General features: G+C 48.4%; 2 protein-coding genes across 8 annotated transcripts in view; both read left to right on the top strand.

Annotated features, from left to right (window-relative positions):
* Positions 1 to 5,137, top strand: part of LOC118091222 (ciliary microtubule associated protein 1A) — a 66,423-nt gene extending 61,286 nt beyond the window's left edge. For all 7 annotated transcript variants that reach the window (XM_088676552.1, XM_088676550.1, XM_088676548.1 and 4 more), the window contains 2 exons: positions 2,541 to 2,681; positions 3,770 to 5,137. In XM_088676552.1, the coding sequence (XP_088532678.1) occupies positions 2,541 to 2,681; positions 3,770 to 3,850 (222 nt within the window). In that variant the 3' untranslated portion in view covers positions 3,851 to 5,137. The remainder of the gene's footprint in view (positions 1 to 2,540; positions 2,682 to 3,769) is intronic.
* A 6,345-nt stretch (positions 5,138 to 11,482) lies between these two features.
* The window catches only part of TYMP (thymidine phosphorylase), a 33,750-nt gene continuing 27,642 nt past the window's right edge, over positions 11,483 to 17,590 (top strand). The window contains exon 1 of the mRNA XM_060279272.2: positions 11,483 to 12,224. The gene's annotated coding sequence lies outside the window, so the exon portion shown is untranslated. The remainder of the gene's footprint in view (positions 12,225 to 17,590) is intronic.

Here is a 17,590-nt window from a genome sequence, read left to right as displayed (position 1 = left end):
GTTGCTTAACTGGCCCATGAGCCGCCCCGGAACTGTGTCGCCTGCTCGGCGAGTCCTTGCGCACTGTGCTAAACCAGTGCAGCGCAGCGCCGGGACTCTCTTCCGCGGCTCCAGAAATCGCTTCTGCACATGCCCAGATGCCGGAAATCGTTTCTGCACAGGCGCGATTTTCGGCATCTGGGCATGTGCAGAAGCGATTTCCGGCGCCACGCTGTGCCAGCCTGGCCCACGGCGGGAGTGATCCGGCCCATGCCCAGTAAGCCTTCCCAACCCCTGACTTAAGTCTTCACTGGTCACTGATGATTGTAAAGTCTAGTCTCAGCACCTCTGCTACGTTTAATAAAGATCCTAAGGTTTTTTTGCTTTAGTTTCCAAAACCTAAGATCCAATCTACTTAGCAGCTCCTATTTTTAATGCAAAGGAGGCAAATTCTGCTTTCATTCACCTGCAGCTCTTGTTTCGTAACCTTCGGTCAGTTTGGGAGAGAGCTGTGTTGCAACAAAGGGTTTTGCTTTCATGTAGCAAGGTCATGTAGTTTTAAATGCTGTTTAGGCAAACCTCTGTACACTGAAAAGTGAAGTGTGCCTTTCAGGCTGACTTTGCTTGCTGTGGAAGCATCCTGCAAATGCTTAAAGAGCCGCGAGCCAATCGCCGGGGTCTCCTCACCTATATGGCATTTAGGCAAACTTGGGGAACGTGAAATGACACAGAAGAAAGACCAGCTTTTCTGAATAGATAGAGGAGGAGTGGAATCCTGCCGCTAATCTTCCACTGCCTTGCAGGATATCTTTGGGAGAAGAAAAGTCTCAATAATAATAATGATAATAATTTTATTATTTATGCCCCGCCCATCTGGCTGTGCCTCCCCAGCCTCTCTGGGCGGCTTCCAACAAAAGATTAAAAATAAATAAAACATCAGTCATTTAAAAACTTCCATAAACAGGGCTGCCTTCAGATGTCTTCTAAACATCAGGTAGTTGTTTATTTCTTTGACATCTGATGGGAGTGCGTTCCACAGTCTGGGCACCACCATCAAGAAGGCCCTCTGACTGATTCCCTGTAACTTGACTTCTCACAGTGAGGGAAACACCAGAGCTGGACCTCAGAGCTGGACCTCAGTGTCCGGGCAGAACGATGGGGGTGGAGACGCTCCTTCAGGTATACTGGGTAGAGGCTGTTTAGGGCTTTAAAGGTCAGCACCAACACTTTGAATTGTGCTCAGAAACATACTGGGAGCCAAAGTACGTCTTTCAGGACTGGTGTTATGTGGTCCTGGCGGCCACTCTAAGTCACCAGTCTAGCTGCCGCATTCTGGATTAGTTGCAATTTCCAGGTCACCTTCAAAGGTAGCCCCATGGAGAGTGCATTGCAGTAGTCCAAGCGAGAGATAACTAGAGCATGCACCACTCTGGCGAGACGGTCAGCAGGCAGATAAGGTCTCAGTCTGCGTACCAGATGGAGCTGAAGAACAGCTGCCCTGGATACAGAATTGGCCTGCCCCTCCATGGACAGCTGTGAGTCCAAAATGACTCCCAGGCTGCACACCTGGTCCTTCAGGGGCACAGTTACCCCATTCAGGACCAGGGAGTCCTCCACACCTGCCCGCCTCCTGTCCCCCACAAACAGTACTTCTGTCTTGTCAGGATTCAGCCTCAATCCGTTTGTCGCCACCTATTTTCCAACCGCCTCCAGGCACTCACATAGGACCTTCACCACCTTCACTGGTTCTGATTTGAAAGAGCTGTAGAGCTGGGTATCATCCACTCAGGAATAAACCCTGCACAAATTTGGACGGGAGTCCCTAAAATGGTTGGATTGCGCCTTGTACGCCTCCTTCCGGCAACTCCTGCAGCCAAGCTGGTGTCAAAGCTATCGCTCTGCTTTCCTTTGGACCACACCAGCCAGGCTGAGAAGGGGGTCTTGTCATCTGGGCAGCCCAGGACCCCCATATACACATCCCAGGCTTGCACTCCAGGGAGGTCTCTTCAGTGCTGCTAATGCGGCGGTTAGGCTTCACCCCTGGAGGCACACTCCATTGTCTCTTGAGACAGACGGGTGCCAACCATGATGAGAAGGGGAGTGGGGTTCTGCTGGATGACTTCTATATGCCACAAATACACATCTGTCCGCAAGAAGGGCAGTTGGCTAGTCTAATCCTCCTTTCGGCTTCTGCAGCATTTGGGGCGCCAATGGGAAGTTCCTCCCTCCCCCTGACTCCTTAGCTCTCTGATACGTTCGGACCTCTGAGTCCTTGGTGGGGTGGGGGTGTCCCCCGTGCTCTCAAGTGACGCCAGCTAGCTGCCCCCTCCCTTCTGGTTTTGTCGTCATTATCTCGTAACTGGGTAACTCCCCCATAAGCTGCCCAGCTTCTGCCTCTCTCTCTCTGCTTCTCAACACGCTGTGGACAAGGGGCGGGTGACTCTTCCCTCTCCAGCTCTCCATCGGAGAGAAGCTGGTCTACCATAGAAGGCATTCCCCAGTCCTTGTCTCCAGACCGTTCCCTAACATCTAGTGACCCTTTCCCCCTCCTTGCATGACAGACACCAGGGCCCTGCAACTACCGCCTGGTGGATCCCAGCGTCTACAAGAAACGGCCGCCACACTTCAGCATGCTGGCTCGCAACATGCCTCCAGGAGACAACACTTTGAAGCCGGGTCCAGGAGCCTACAGCCCAGAGAAGGTGAGGGCAGGTGGCAGCAGAAGGCATTATGCGGGGTTGTGTGTGTGTGTGTGTGTGTGTGTGTGTGTGTGTGTTGAGATTTTCCATTCCACCTTTAGTTGCAGACATGGGATTATTATGTGTCACATGTCTGTTTACATTCCAGCACAGTTTGCTGGCATGAGCGGAACTTCCGCTGTATTGCCTTTGCTTTTGACTCTATCTCCGAGGGGACGGCAAGGAGAGGCGACATGTTTCTTTGTCTTAAGTTTAACAAATCCGTAGTTAATAGTATGTATTCACAAGCCTCAGCCTCATCTGTTGTGCGGTTACACTGCTAAGTATAGTGTGCCCAAGTCTGGGAGGCTTGGGTCATTGATTAATGTCGGAGTCACAGGTCTATGGATCTTCGCAGCAGCACGGCTGGAAGGAGATGATGCAGCTGGGGGCTAGCCAGCTGGCCTTTCGGCCTCAGAAGCTGACAGGATGCAGCTGTCCTGCAGCAAAGATGTGGGTCTTATGGGATGGTGGGAGCGGGGCGTACCCCGGCAGGAGAACTGGAGTTGGCAAGGTGAGCTTCACCAGCCTCTCCCTCCTCTGAGGAACAAACCTCTGCAAGCAGGAGCATGTCTGCAGATGACCTGGCCAGAAACTTGACACTTTATGCATTTATTAAATTTATATCCTGTATGGCAGGGGGTTGGACTAGATGAGCCTTGGGGGTACCTTCCAACTCTACAATTCCGTGATTCTATGGTATCCCACATTCCCTCCAAAGAGCTCAAGGTGGCATGCATAGTTCTCCCCTTCACAACAATCTTGCGAGGTAGATGAGTCTGAGAGGCTGTGACTGGCCTTAGGTCATACAATCATAGCATCGTAGAGTTGGAAGGGACCCCCATCTAGTCCAACCCCCTGCAGTGCAGGTCACACACCGAGAAATTCATGGTCAAGTGGGGGCAATTTGAAGCCTGGTTTCCAAGGTCCTAGTCTGACGCTCTAACCACTGCACCAGCTTTCCAGCCACTCTCCATTCTTCGGTGCCCCCACCCCTTCCCTTCCGCTGGCGGTGCCTAATCCTGCCCCTCCGTCTCTCCTTCCTCCTGCAGCACACCCCACAACGTGGCTTGACCTTTGGGATCCGCCACTCGGACTACGTGGCTCCTCTCATTGTGGATGTGGCAGATTAAGCTGGCCCCACCGGCGGAGATGGTCTGGACAAGAAATGTTCCTTTGGAAACACATGGATATCTCGATGCTCTGTATTGTTGCTGGAGATTGGGGCCTGGGGAGGGAAGTGGGGTGGGCAGCATCTGAGGCCTGGGAGGGTCCTCAGAGCTGAGGGACTGGGTTCAGCGAGGCTCATAGCCTACCCTCTCAGTTCCCTTGGGAAATGAGAAGAAAGTTGCACCTTTGATTCTCCCTGTTCCCAGATCCTTTGGCTGCATTGCTCTGATTCATTCACCCCCAAGTCACCCCAGTTGTCTCTAAGGGTGCGTGAGCTGAAGAAGGTTCCGGAAGGCTGTGCAGTGAGATTGGGGCAGGAGGAAAATATCTTCCTATTTGTACCTCACAGCTATTACAGCGGAACCTCGGTTTTTGTACGTCATCCATTTCAGGAGACCATTTGACATCCGAAATGTTTGAAAACCAAGGATCAAAGGGTGGTCGGGGCAAAATCCATTGAAAAAATGGAAAGAAACACGCACTGGAAGCCGTTCGACTTCCGAGGCACGTTCGAAAATGGAAGCAATTACTTCCAGGTTTTCGGCGTTCGGCTTCTAAAACGTTCAAAAACCAAAGTTCCACTGTATCTCAATTTTGTGTGCTTGAATCCAAATTCTGTGCCCAGAAAGGCTGAATTCTGCAATCTGTATGAATGACATACAGATATGTAAGATAGTTAGAGAACATTACAGATCTTCCCTAGTTTGCATCCTCTGCTCTCCTTCTGCCAGTCAAGGGATCCCACCTCAATTTTGTGCCAAACTGGCCTCTCCAGACTCCATGCTTCCAAGGTAGACTTACACCCCAGAAGTGAAATGACCTTTCCTTGGCTCTGACTCCCTGCATTGATCACCTCTAAGCCCATTTACAGTGGTACCTCTACTTACGAATAACTCTACTTACAAATTTTTCTACTTACAAATGGAGCTCCGTCCGCCATCTTGGATGCGGTTTAGATAGGATTTTTTCTACTTACGAATTTTTAGATAGGGTTGCTTCGACTTACGATTTTTTTCTCCCAATGCATTCCTATGGGATTCGACTTACATTTTTTTCGACTTACAAATGTGTGTTCGGAACACATTAAATTCGTAAGTAGAGGTACCACTGTACTGGGTGTCGGCCCTGCAACCGGCGACCTCTTCCTCCCAAGACTGTGCAAAGGTTGCTGCTTGTACAGTCCTCGGTTCATTGAGTAAAAAGAAACGGTGCCAATAAAATACTTTGCAATACGATTGCAATGATACAAATGGTGTGTGACTCTTTCTTGACTTGGGGTTGTTATAGGGAAATCCTTGGGCTCACTTGGATTTGCCAAACAAAGACACCAACCAAGAATATAGGAGCAAAACAGCAGCCTGTAGGTCTGGTCTTTATTCAAAAGGACTTCTACCCACCCCATGGAAGAAGCAGGAAGAAGCCTCAAGCAAAAGATGGCTCCCACTTTTATATGTTTTCCCCTTTACCCACAACACCCTTAGTGAAGCATCATGCATACATCACAAATACATCGTGGTTGTTTTTGTTGTTTAGTCGTTTAGTCGTGTCTGACTCTTCGTGACCCCATGGACCAGAGCACGCCAGGCACTCCTGTCTTCCACTGCCTCCTGCAGTTTGGTCAAACTCATGTTCGTAGCTTCGAGAACACTGTCCAACCATCTCGTCCTCTGTCGTCCCCTTCTCCTAGTGCCCTCAATCTTTCCCAACATCAGGGTCTTTTCCAGGGAGTCTTCCCTTCTCATGAGGTGGCCAAAGTATTGGAGCCTCAGCTTCAGGATCTGTCCTTCCAGTGAGCATTCAGGGATTCAGCCTTCATGGATCAATGCCTTGTTGTGGCGAAGGGGCTTGAATAACTCAGAGAAGCTATGAGCTATGCCGTGCAGGGCCACCCAAGATGGACAGCTCATAGTGGAGAGTTTTGACTAAACGTGATCCACCTGGAGAAGGAACTGGCAAGCCACTCCAGTATTTTGCCAAGAAAACTCCATGGACATCATGGTTATGTAACATTATAGGAGGGAGTTTCTGGCAGATCATCAGGTTTGGCCCCATCTCTCCCTTGTCCTCCACCTCACACCCATCAAGTGATACGATAGGAATATTTTCAAATTCCTGGTTTTCCCCATTAGGCAATCACACTTCTTTGTCCTGAGCGAGAGCACAATCCATTCTTGGATGGTCTGCCATTGTCCATGGGATGAATAACTCTCTGGCACCCATCTGCCAGGATGCCAAGGATGAGCTCTTGTGCAAGAGACTGCTGAGCATAGCTGCCAAGTTTTCGCTTTTCTCGCGAGGAAGCCTATTCAGCATAAGGGAAAATCCCTGTAAAAAAGGGATAACTTGGCAGCTATGCTGCTGAGTACATGATCACAGGTTTCAGGGATTATGGCTGCCTTTACTCATTTCCCAAGCTCCCCCCTCTGGTAGTCCTTTGTTCCCTGAGTAAAATGAAGTTGGAATGGTGTCGATCCGACGTAGGGCTGATTTTATATGAATATTTGGAGGTTTTGCTGCACAAGGGAAGGTGAAACTGTGGTTTTTATGGGGATATTTACAAATTTGAATGGTGTCGGTTTTGGGGTGGTGGTCTGTGGGTACAGTGTCCCATTTAACCCCCAACCTTAATGAAAATTCCGGTAAGAGGGTCATCCCTTGCACACTTGTTTGTTTCACAGATAGGGAAAGATTTCTCTCATAGAATCATAGAGTTGGAAGAGACCACAAGGGCCATCCAGTCCAACCCCCTGCCAAGCAGGAAACACCATCAAAGCATTCTTGACATATGCCTGTCAAGCCTCTGCTTAAAGACCTCCAAAGAAGGAGACTCCACCACACTCCTTGGTAGCAAATTCCACTGCCAAACAGCTCTTACTGTCAGGAAGTTCTTCCTAATGTTTAGGTGGAATCTTCTTTCTTGAAGTTTGAATCCATTGCTCCGTGTCCGCTTCACTGGAGCAGCAGAAAACAATCTTTCACCCTCCTCTATATGACATCCTTTTATATATTTGAACCTGGCTATCATATCACCCCTTAACCTTCTCTTCTCCAGGCTAAACAGACCCAGCTCCCTAAGCCGTTCCTCATAAGGCATCGTTTCCAGGCCTTTGACCATTTTGGTTGCCCTCCTCTGGACACGTTCCAGCTTGTCAGTATCCTTCTTGAACTGTGGTGCCCAGAACTGGACACAGTACTCCAGGTGAGGTCTGACCAGAGCAGAATACAGTGGTACTATTACTTCCCTTGATCTAGACGCTATACTCCTATTGATGCAGCCCAGAAATTCTCTGGGAAATTCTCTGGGGTGTTGATCCCAGCTCTCGACACCTAAAAGTGCCACAGCCCCAGGGTTGCCTGGGGCCCCCTGTGAAGGATGGGGCTGTCCAGGCTATGTGGGGAAAGTCCTTTTCCATGGGGGAAAAAATGGTGTCCATCCTGCCTCAATTTTGTTCCTACAACATAGCAGACAAACCCAGCAGTGGAGCAAGACGACCGGGCACCTGGGGCGGTGTGCGTGCCCTGTGCCCAGGGGTGGGGCCAGCTGCCCTTGGGGAGGGGTGAGCCGCGGCAGGATGCTCTGTGGGGCCTGCCTCCTCCCACTCAGCCGCCCTACAGCTGGGGGAAGGCAGAGGGCAGACCATTTGGGACAGCGCAGAGCCTGTGGACACCCAAGCCACCGCATCACTCCCAGGAGAGACGCATGGCTCGGGTGCGCTGCAGGCCCCCCAGTGAGTGCCGTCCGGCATTTTGTCGCTCCCCTCAGTGGTGACACCCGGGGCAGACCACCCCCACTGCCCCCCTTCCTCCACCCCTGGACAAACCACCCCAACCCTTTCCCCCAAAACTAGCATTGCCCGTTTGGGAGGGCCTGCCTGTGCGTTGCGCAGCTGTTGCTCTATCTTAGAATCATAGAATTGCAGAGTTGTTCTCAGGTCCCCCCAGACATTTATTTTCTCCTCTCAAGAAAACAATTCAGCAATGATAGCCAAGACCAGTGCAATAATTGATTGCGGCAGATTAATCAATAGCCCAACCTCCTGGGAGCCAAGTAAATGAGAAAGCAAGAGGTGGACTCCCGGCCACAGATGACCTTCGCTTTGTAAGAGACTGGGCAGAACGAAGGCACGCTCGGTGGGTCGGTGCTGCAAGAGAAACCATTGCCTTTTGCACTTTGAGGGCAGACCAAGCTGCAACCTTAATTTTGGATTGCTGACCAGCTTGCAGGAGAGGGAACCTGAGGCTCAGAGAGGCTGAGAGAGCAGCTATGGGCCCCAGAAGGTCCTGATGGGCAGAGCATTTGGGGCTGCTGCAGACTTAAAGCAACACTCTCTCCTTCTGTTGAACTTCGTGACCTTCCCAAAGGAGCTGTTATCTCACAGAGGGCTTCCAAAGGCTGGGATTAGTCTCTGGGAGAATTTGTGCTCATCAGAACATAAGAGCTTGCTGAATCAGGCCAATGGCCCATCATCTAGTTCAACATCCTGTGTTCGCAGTGGCAACCCAGACGCCTGGGGTAAACCCACAAGCAGGGCCCAAGTACAAGAGTAACACTCATTCAAAGTATTGGTGCTGACCTTTAAAGCCCGAAATGGCCTCGGCCCAGTAGATCTAAAGAACTTTTAACTGAGTTAAGATTTAAAAGATATGTACAAAAAATGGAAAAGGGGGGAGATCACCAGAGAGGAATTCAAACATATAGCCAGCACGTGTAGAGACAAAGTCAGAAAAGCTAAAGCACAGAATGAACTCAGGCTCGCCAGAGAGGTTAAAAGCAACAAAAAGGGCTTTTATGGGTATGTCCGTAGCAAAAGGAAGAACAAGGAAACAGTGGGGTCACTTAGAGGAGAAGATGGTGAAATGCAAACAGGGGACAGAGAAAGGGCAGAACTCCTCAACGCCTTCTTTGCCTCAGTCTTCTCCAAAAAAGAAAACAATGCCCGACCTGAAGAATATGGAGCCGATCATTCAGCAGGGGGAACACAGCCCAGAATAAGTAAGGAGGTAGTACAAGAATACTTGGCTAGTTTAGATGTATTCAAGTCTCCAGGGCCAGATGAACTACATCCAAGAGTATTAAAAGAACTGGCAGAGGTGATTTCCGAACCACTGGCAGTAATCTTTGAGAATTCCTGGAGAACAGGCGAAGTCCCAGCAGACTGGAGGAGGGCAAATGTTGTCCCTATTTTAAAAAAGGGGGAAAGAGAGGACCCAAACAATTACCGCCCAGTCAGCCTGACATCAATACCAGGAAAGATTCTAGAGCAGATCATTAAGCAAACAGTCTATGAGCACCTAGAAAGAAACTCTGTGATCACTAAAAGTCAGCATGGGTTCCTGAAAAATAGGTCATGTCAGACTAATCTGATCTCACTTTTTGACAGAATTACAAGCCTGGTAGATTAAGGGAAAGGGACCCAGGTGGCGCTGTGGTTAAACCACTGAGCCTAGGGCTTGCTGATCAGAAGGTCGGCGGTTCGAATCCCTGTGACGGGGTGAGCTCCCGTTGCTTGGTCCCAGCTCCTGCCAACCTAGCAGTTGGAAAGCACGTCAAAATGCAAGTAGATAAATAGGAACCGCTACAGCAGGAAGGTAAACGGCGTTTCCATGTGCTGCTCTGGTTTGCCAGAAGCGGCTTTGTCATGCTGGCCACATGATCTGGAAGCTATACGCCAGCTCCCTCGGCCAATAATGCGAGATGAGCGCGCAACCCCAGAGTCGGTCACGACTGGACCTAATGGTCAGGGGTCCCTTTACTTTTACCTTAGATTAAGGGAATGCTGTGGATATAGCTTATCTTGATTTCAGCAAGGCCTTTGAAAAGGTGCCCCATGATATTCTTGTAAAGAAGCTGGTAAAATGCGGGCTAGACAATGCTATCATTCAGTGGATTTGTAACTGGCTGGCTGGCCATACCAAAAGGGTGCTCATCAATGGCTCCTCCTCATCCTGGAGAGAAGTGACTAGTGGAGTGCCACAGGGTTCTGTCTTGGGCCCAGTCTTATTCAACATCTTTATCAATGACTTGGATGATGGGCTTGAGGGCATCCTGAGCAAGTTTGCAGATGACACCAAATTGGGAGGGGTGGCTAATACCCCAGAGGACAGGATCACACTTCAAAATGACCTTAACAGATTAGACAACTGGGCCAAAGCAAACAAGAAGAATTTTAACAGGGAGAAATGTAAAGTACTACACTTGGGCAAAAAAAGAATGAAAGGCACAAATACAGGATTGGTGATACCTGGCTTGAGAGCAGTACATGTGAAAAGGATCTAGGAGTCTTGGTAGACCACAAACTCGACATGAGTCAACAGTGTGATGCAGCAGCTAAAAAAGTCAATGCAATTCTGGGCTGCATCAATAGGAGTATAGCATCTAGATCAAGGGAAGTAATTGTACCACTGTATTCTGCTCTGGTCAGACCTCACCTGGAGTACTGTGTCCAGTTCTGGGCACCATAGTTCAAGAAGGATACTGACAAGCTGGAACGTGTCCAGAGGAGGGCAACCAAAATGGTCAAAGGCCTGGAAACGATGCCTTATGAGGAACGGCTTAGGGAGCTGGGTATGTTTAGCCTGGAGAAGAGAAGGTTAAGGGGTGATATGATAGCCATGTTCAAATATATAAAAAGATGTCATATATAGAGGAGGGTGAAAGGTTGTTTTCTGCTGCTCCAGAGAAGCGGACACGGAGCAATGGATTCAAACTACAAGAAAGAAGATTCCACCTAAACATTAGGAAAAACTTCCTGACAGTAAGAGCTGTTCGACAGTGGAATTTGCTGCCAAGGTGTGTGGTGGAGTCTCCTTCTTTGGAGGTCTTTAATTGACAGCCATCTGTCAGGAATGCTTTGATGGTGTTTCATGCTTGGCAGGGGGTTGGACTGGATGGCTCTTGTGGTCTCTTCCAACTCTATGATTCTATGACCTGAAGGAGCATCTCCAATCCCATTGCTCAGCCTGGACACTGAGGGCCAGCTCCAAGGGCCTTCTGCAAGAAGTGAGGTTACAGGGAACCAGGCAGAGGGCCTTCTCGGTGGTGGCGCCTGCCCTGTGGAATGCCCTCCTACCAGATGTCAAGGAAATAAACAACTATCTGACTTTTAGAAGACATCTGAAGGCAGCCCTGTTTAGGGAAGTTTTTAATGTTTGAAGTTTGGTTGATTTCTTACTAATTCTGTTAGTTTCGCCAACTCAAGATATTCACATAATTTTAATAACCATTCTTCTTTTGTTGGAATTGTGTTGCTTTCCCAATATTTTGAAACCACACTCCTGGCGGCCGTTATTGCATACAGAAAGACTCTTTTATTATCCTTTGGGATGTCTCTTGTGAATATACCTAATAAGAAAAGCTCTTAAGATACACCTTTCTACTCCCATTTCTGGTTCCAAATGCCATTTGGGGCTTGAATCTCATTCTGTCCAGACTTTAGGATTTTGCGGCACAAGGGGTGAACCTGCTCCAGTAGCGGCCGAGTGGACAGGCTTGGCGGAGAGCCAGCCACAACACTGACCCGCCTTGGCTGTGTGTGGAACAAGCAGCTGTTGCGCAAACAAGTAGGTCAGGTGGAATCAAGTGCAAAGACCAATCAGTTCAAGAACCGTCCTCTCCATGCCCTGGCAGGGGAACGGACTCTCTCAGAAGGTGATGGGCTTCCCTTCATTGGGGGTGTTTTAAACAGAGGCCAAATGGCCCGCCACCAGGGATGCTTCAGCTGGGATTCCCGCATTGCTAGATGACCCTTGGAAGTCCCTTCCGACTCTGCAGCTGTGATTCTAGGCTGTGTGCCTAGTCTTGAACGGGTACCAGGCCTGGAGACCTCGGAGGATGAGGCAGGCACCCCGCAGGTCAAGCGCTTTGAGGAGAAGGAGGAGGCAGGGCCCTCTGAATTGAGTGCTGTGGATCCCTCTGGGCTGACGTCTGGTGAAGAACCTATGGAGGTGGAGCTGCTGGAGAAGGTGGAGCCGCCACCACCCAGTCCTCGAGAGGGTGCCAGAAGCTTGAGGTCGGCGCTGAAGGGCGATCACACAGCATGTGCCAACAGACCCAGGGTTCTGCATAAGGGAGATACTCACAAGGAAGCAATCCCTGCCAGCACTTGTGGTCAGGGTGTGGTTCAGGGCGGCAGAGTATATATGGTCTCCCTTGTGAGACTTCTCATTCTTGGAAATGCTACTGAGTCTAGGCGCCCAAACACTTTTGCCTGAATTCCCCGGGTTCTAGATCTTGGAAGGTTTGTCTCTGGCTTCATCCCTGTTCGGACCCGGACAGATTCTCTGTGCTTGACCACGCTGGATTTGGACTGGGCTTCACTGGCAACCCTGCCCTTGTTGGTGAGTACTTTCGGGAAGGATTGTATCCTCAGTTCCTGGAACTTTAGCCCTGGGGGTATCCTCTAGAGCAGTGATGTCCAACAGGTCAATCGTGATCTACTGGTCGATCCCTGAGTGATTTGCTGTAGATTGCAGTCGATTGCAGGCTCCCTTCCGACAGCGGGCTCCCTTGTGATATCTCCCTTCCGATTGCTTGTTGGGGAAAAACATTGTGTTTAATGTCTCCGCCCCTCTCCATCCTCGCTCTGCCCATCTGTTACGTGAAATGGGCGATCGGTATTGCTAATTTAGTTTCCGGTATTGCCGCATTCGCCTGTTATCGTCTGTGTTTGTTTTGCGCATCTTATGATCCTCCCCACCCCCAAAGAAAGCTAGACAACTTTGTCACCCTCGCAAAAAGCTCAACAACTTTGTTGTTGTTTAGTCGTGTCCGACTCTTCGTGACCCCATGGACGAACTTTGGGCTCCCCTAAAAAAGCTCAACAACTTTGGCTTCCCTCCTCCCTCCAATGACAATGGGTAGATCACTGCCAGTTGTTTTATACTGGGAGTAGATCATGCTCTCTAGTGTGCTAGATCAGCGGTTCACAAACCTTTGGCTCCACAAACTCATGCCCAGTGCCCTCTACCCTGTAAAAAAGCATTATCCAGAATAATAGTTTGCATCACCCACCAAGGAAGGTAACACAATAAAATTCGAAACAGTAACAATTAGTTGCACATCTGTTGCAAACCCAATCAGAACTTTAGTTTAATTAATTCAACAAAACTGATGAACTTGGTCCAGTGATACCAGCTTTTCAAAGCCTGGTAGTTATTTATACCCCCAGCACCCCACCCCGGGAATTTATTTATTCCATAACATTTACGCACTGCTTGATTGTTTAAAAAATAAACCCTTCAAGCAGTTTACAAAGAGAATGGAATCGAAAAATTGTCAGGAAGAATCCGGAAAGCAACTCCTAAAAATATTCAAAAAATAAAACCAGCAATATACTGAAAACTCATTTGTGTTCTTCTACATGCCTGGGTGTTGTTGTTTAGTCGTTTAGTCGTGTCCGACTCTTCGTGACCCCATGGACCATAGCACGCCAGGCACTCCTGTCTCGCACTGCCTCCCGCAGTTTGGTCAAACTCATGTTCGTAGCTTCGAGAACACTGTCCAACCATCTTGTCCTCTGTCGTCCCCTTCTCCTTGTGCCCTCCATCTTTCCCAACATCAGGGTCTTTTCCAAGGATTCTTCTCTTCTCATGAGGTGGCCAAAGTATTGGAGCCTCAGCTTCACGATCTGTCCTTCCAGGGAGCACTCAGGGCTGATTTCCTTAAGAATGGATAGGTTTGATCTTCTTGCAGTCCATGGGACTCTCAAGAGTCTCCTCCAGCACCATAATTCAAAAGCATCAATTCTTCGGCGATCAGCCTTCTTTATGGTCCAACTCTCACTTCCATACATCACTACTGGGAAAACCATAGCCTTAACTATACGGACCTTTGTCGGCAAGGTGATGTCTCTGCTTTTTAAGATGCTGTCTAGGTTTGTCATTGCTTTTCTCCCAAGAAGCAGGCGTCTTTTAATTTCGTGACTGCTGTCACCATCTGCAGTGATCAAGGAGCCCAAGGAGGTGAAATCTCTCACTGCCTCCATTTCTTCCCCTTCTATTTGCCAGGAGGTGATGGGACCAGTGGCCATGATCTTGGTTTTTTTGATGTTGAGCTTCAGACCATATTTTGCACTCTCCTCTTTCACCCTCATTAAAAGGTTCTTTAATTCCTCCTCGCTTTCTGCCATCAAGGTTGTGTCATCTGCATATCTGAGGTTGTTGATATTTCTTCCAGCAATCTTAATTCCGGCTTGGGATTCATCTAGTCCAGCCTTTCGCATGATGAATTCTGCATATAAGTTAAATAAGCAGGGAGACAATATACAACCTTGTCGTACTCCTTTCCCAATTTTGAACCAATTGCCTTGGTAGACTTGTCTAAGTAAATACGTTTTTAGCAGGCGTTGCAACATGTACTGTGAAGGCGGCTGCTTGATGTCATAAGGCAGGGAGTTTGAGTTTCCGTGCTGCTACACTAAAAGATATCATTCCCTATGAGGAACGGCTTAGGGAGCTGGGTATGTTTAGCCTGGAGAAGAGAAGGTTAAGGGGTGATATGATAGCCATGTTCAAATATATGAAAGGATGTCATATGGAGGAGGGAGAAAGGTTGTTTTCTGCTGCTCCAGAGAAGCGGACATGGAGCAATGGATTCAAACTTCAAGAAAGAAGATTCCACCTAAACATTAGGAAGAACTTCCTGACAGTAAGAGCTGTTCGACAGTGGAATTTGCTACCAAGGAGTGTGGTGGAGTCTCCTTCTTTGGAGGTCTTTAATTGACAGCCATCTGTCAGGAATGCTTTGATGGTGTTTCCTGCTTGGCAGGGGGTTGGACTGGATGGCCCTTGTGGTCTCTTCCAACTCTATGATTCTATGATTCATTTTCTTACAAATGCATAATGGGTATTATGTAGCACCTGTGACAGGGCCAGTTCTACCGATCGAAGGGGTCAAGTGGGCAGGAAAAGCCTGGGAAGGCAGTGATTTGGAGGAGGATGTCGTGTGGACAAGGAAGAAAATTACTGTCCATGTTAAATGGCAGTGTGCATCAATGCCAGATTTACGTATAAGCTAAACAAGCTATAGCTTAGGGCCCCACTCTCTTGGGGGCCCCCAAAAAAATTAAAGGAAAAAAAACCTGGATGTACATTTCCAAAATATAAGATAAAAAAACCAATAAAATAAAACCTACATACAGCAACAGTGTTTTGTGTTGCGTAGGCTCCTATGATGCAAGGAATGGGCCCCACCTGCTCCCTCAAATATCCCTGGTTTGCTCCTTTCTATATATAGGGTGCCTACATTCTGCGTGGTCTGGTTGCATGGCAACATATGCAAATGGCTTGAAATACCTATTAGGTCCACAGGTGTAGTCCTTCATATACATTGTTGTTCCAGACCTGGTGTGCTGGGAGATTTCATAACGATCTTCCCTTGTTCAGTTCTTTGCAGTGTTTATCTGGACGGTCCAAGGTCACATTCCATTCCTTCCGCAGTCATAAATAACTCACAGAGTGCATATCCAAACTCTGCCATTAAAACTGCACTCTGGAGTTCTTCCTCGGCGCACAGTTAAAAACAAGATCTTCTCTCAAATTCAGCCTCTCTGCCAGATCTGTTAGGCAGCAGTTCCTCCCCGCCTCCCATTACATTGCTCCATCACACCACACAGTCCAAGAATAATTTTGAATAAAGTCCATTCAGCCTTGGTCGAGGGGGGGAGGGCATAATAAAACCTTGTTAAATTCCTTGTTGAGCATAAATTAAAAGGATCCCCCCTCTTTTCCGCGGTAACAAACAGAATAACTTAACAGCGGCTACACACGTCTGTTTCGTTTTGCAGGGGAGGACAAGAAGAAAGGAGACCATTTGAAAACCATATGAAAGCATAAAGCACCTTGTCCTCCCCTTCCTTTCCTGGCTGTTGTAAGGATTCTCAAGCTTCAAATAAAGCATTCAGATACCTTCAAAGAGCCAAGCCCAGTCCCTTTGGCATCTGACCAACTGCAGCCCATTGGCCAGGAGCGCCTCTTGATTATAACCAATTGTCCGAATTATGTAGGAACCAACCACAAAATCATGCCAGAGGCAGAGGCTCGTCCGTGGCAGGGACGCACTCCCCGGTCATACCCGCTCTGCCTTCCAGGTTGGCAGACATGGGCTTGAGTGGCACAGCAGGATGCAGTGAGCCCCCCAGGCCCCACTGGGGGAAATTGCCAGGATTTGTGCCTCATAAATCCTGGCTTCCCACTGCCTGAACCTCCTCGCTGCTCATGGAGGGTAGCGAGGAGCAACCACCATTGACTCGTGACAAAGCGGGAAACCCTAAGACAGCAGTTTAACTTCACCCCTGCAGGCATACTCCATTGTCCCTTGAGGTAGATGGGTGCTCATTTTTTGTTGCAACGAAAAAAAAAGATGCATTGCACACACTCTAATTCTGTACACACCGTCAGACTCATTTTCTGCTTCCTTTGGCACTGAACAGAGTTGTTTCAATATCTCCACAACTGAGGGCCACTTATTTTTTACCACCTTTTGGCAGAGACAAACAGTCCGGCACTTTTTTACTTTCCCAAATGCCTTCAAGAAAGCTTATGTATTTATTGCCTTTTTATCCCACTGATAGAAGAAACTGTAGTCTCCTAAAACAAATGCACGTACTGCAATAATACACATCATCCGCTCTGCATTTTATGAAACCAAAGTCATGTATTATTATTATTATTATTATTATTATTATTATTATTATGTAATAAATGTATATTTCGCCCTACACCTGCAGGTCTCAGGGTGGTTCACAGGATAAAATCAGAATATACAGTAAAAAACACAGAATGCATACATTTAAATCGGTTTCTACCACAAATAGGAGGAATAAAGAGAACCCAAGGCGACCTTGCAGCTAGTTCGCCTCTCGAATAAAAACAACAAACTTTAAAGCCTCCTGAATCTAACCCCACAGCCCTGGCCGTTAACACCTGAACTGGCCCGCCTGTTCCCAATGCTGCCCAAGCCCAGTAGGGTGGACCAGGGTGACCCAGGCAGCAGTGTCTGACCTGCCCTTGACTTGCCACCATGTCCCTGACCTGCCAAAATGTATCCAAGAACTTCCTTAAGGAACTGGCGAATGAGCCATAAGGGTGCAACCGGTCACGTCAAAGGAAGTAAGATCCGAGGAAGGGTGGTTGTCCTGCATGCCAGTAGGAGGGTGTTTGAACAAGGTTGACGAGGAATGAGCAAGAGTGGAAGGAGGGATCAAGTTAGCTAGAAAGCAAAAAAGTAAAGATGCTCCAGACAGATGGGGGAAAACAAATCACAAAGTATACTGGTAGACAGGCTGGAAGCCACATATCAATTTTTTTAAACGATGCCTTATGAGGAACGGCTTAGGGAGCTGGGTATGTTTAGCCAGGAGAAGAGAAGGTTAAGGGGTGATAGGATAGCCATGTTCAAATATATGAAAGGATGTCATATAGAGGAGGGAGAAAGATTGTTTTCTGCTGCTCCAGAGAAGCAGACACGGAGCAATGGATTCAAACTACAAGAAAGAAGATTCCACCTAAACATTAGAAAGAACTTCCTGACAGTAAGAGCTGTTCGGCAGTGGAATTTGCTGCCAAGGAGTGTGGCGGAGTCTCCTTCTTTGGAGGTCTTTAAGCAGAGGCTTGACAGGCAGATGTCAGGAATGCTTTGATGGTGTTTCCTGCTTGGCAGGAGGTTGGACTGGATGGCCCTTGTGGTCTCTTCCAACTCTATGATT

Source organism: Zootoca vivipara, chromosome 9 (genome assembly GCF_965207765.1).
Source record: "Zootoca vivipara chromosome 9, rZooViv2.hap1.1, whole genome shotgun sequence".
NCBI classification, from domain to species: Eukaryota; Metazoa; Chordata; class Lepidosauria; order Squamata; family Lacertidae; genus Zootoca; species Zootoca vivipara.
Note: the sequence above shows the minus strand (reverse complement) of the source record. Positions and strands in the feature narration are given on the sequence as shown.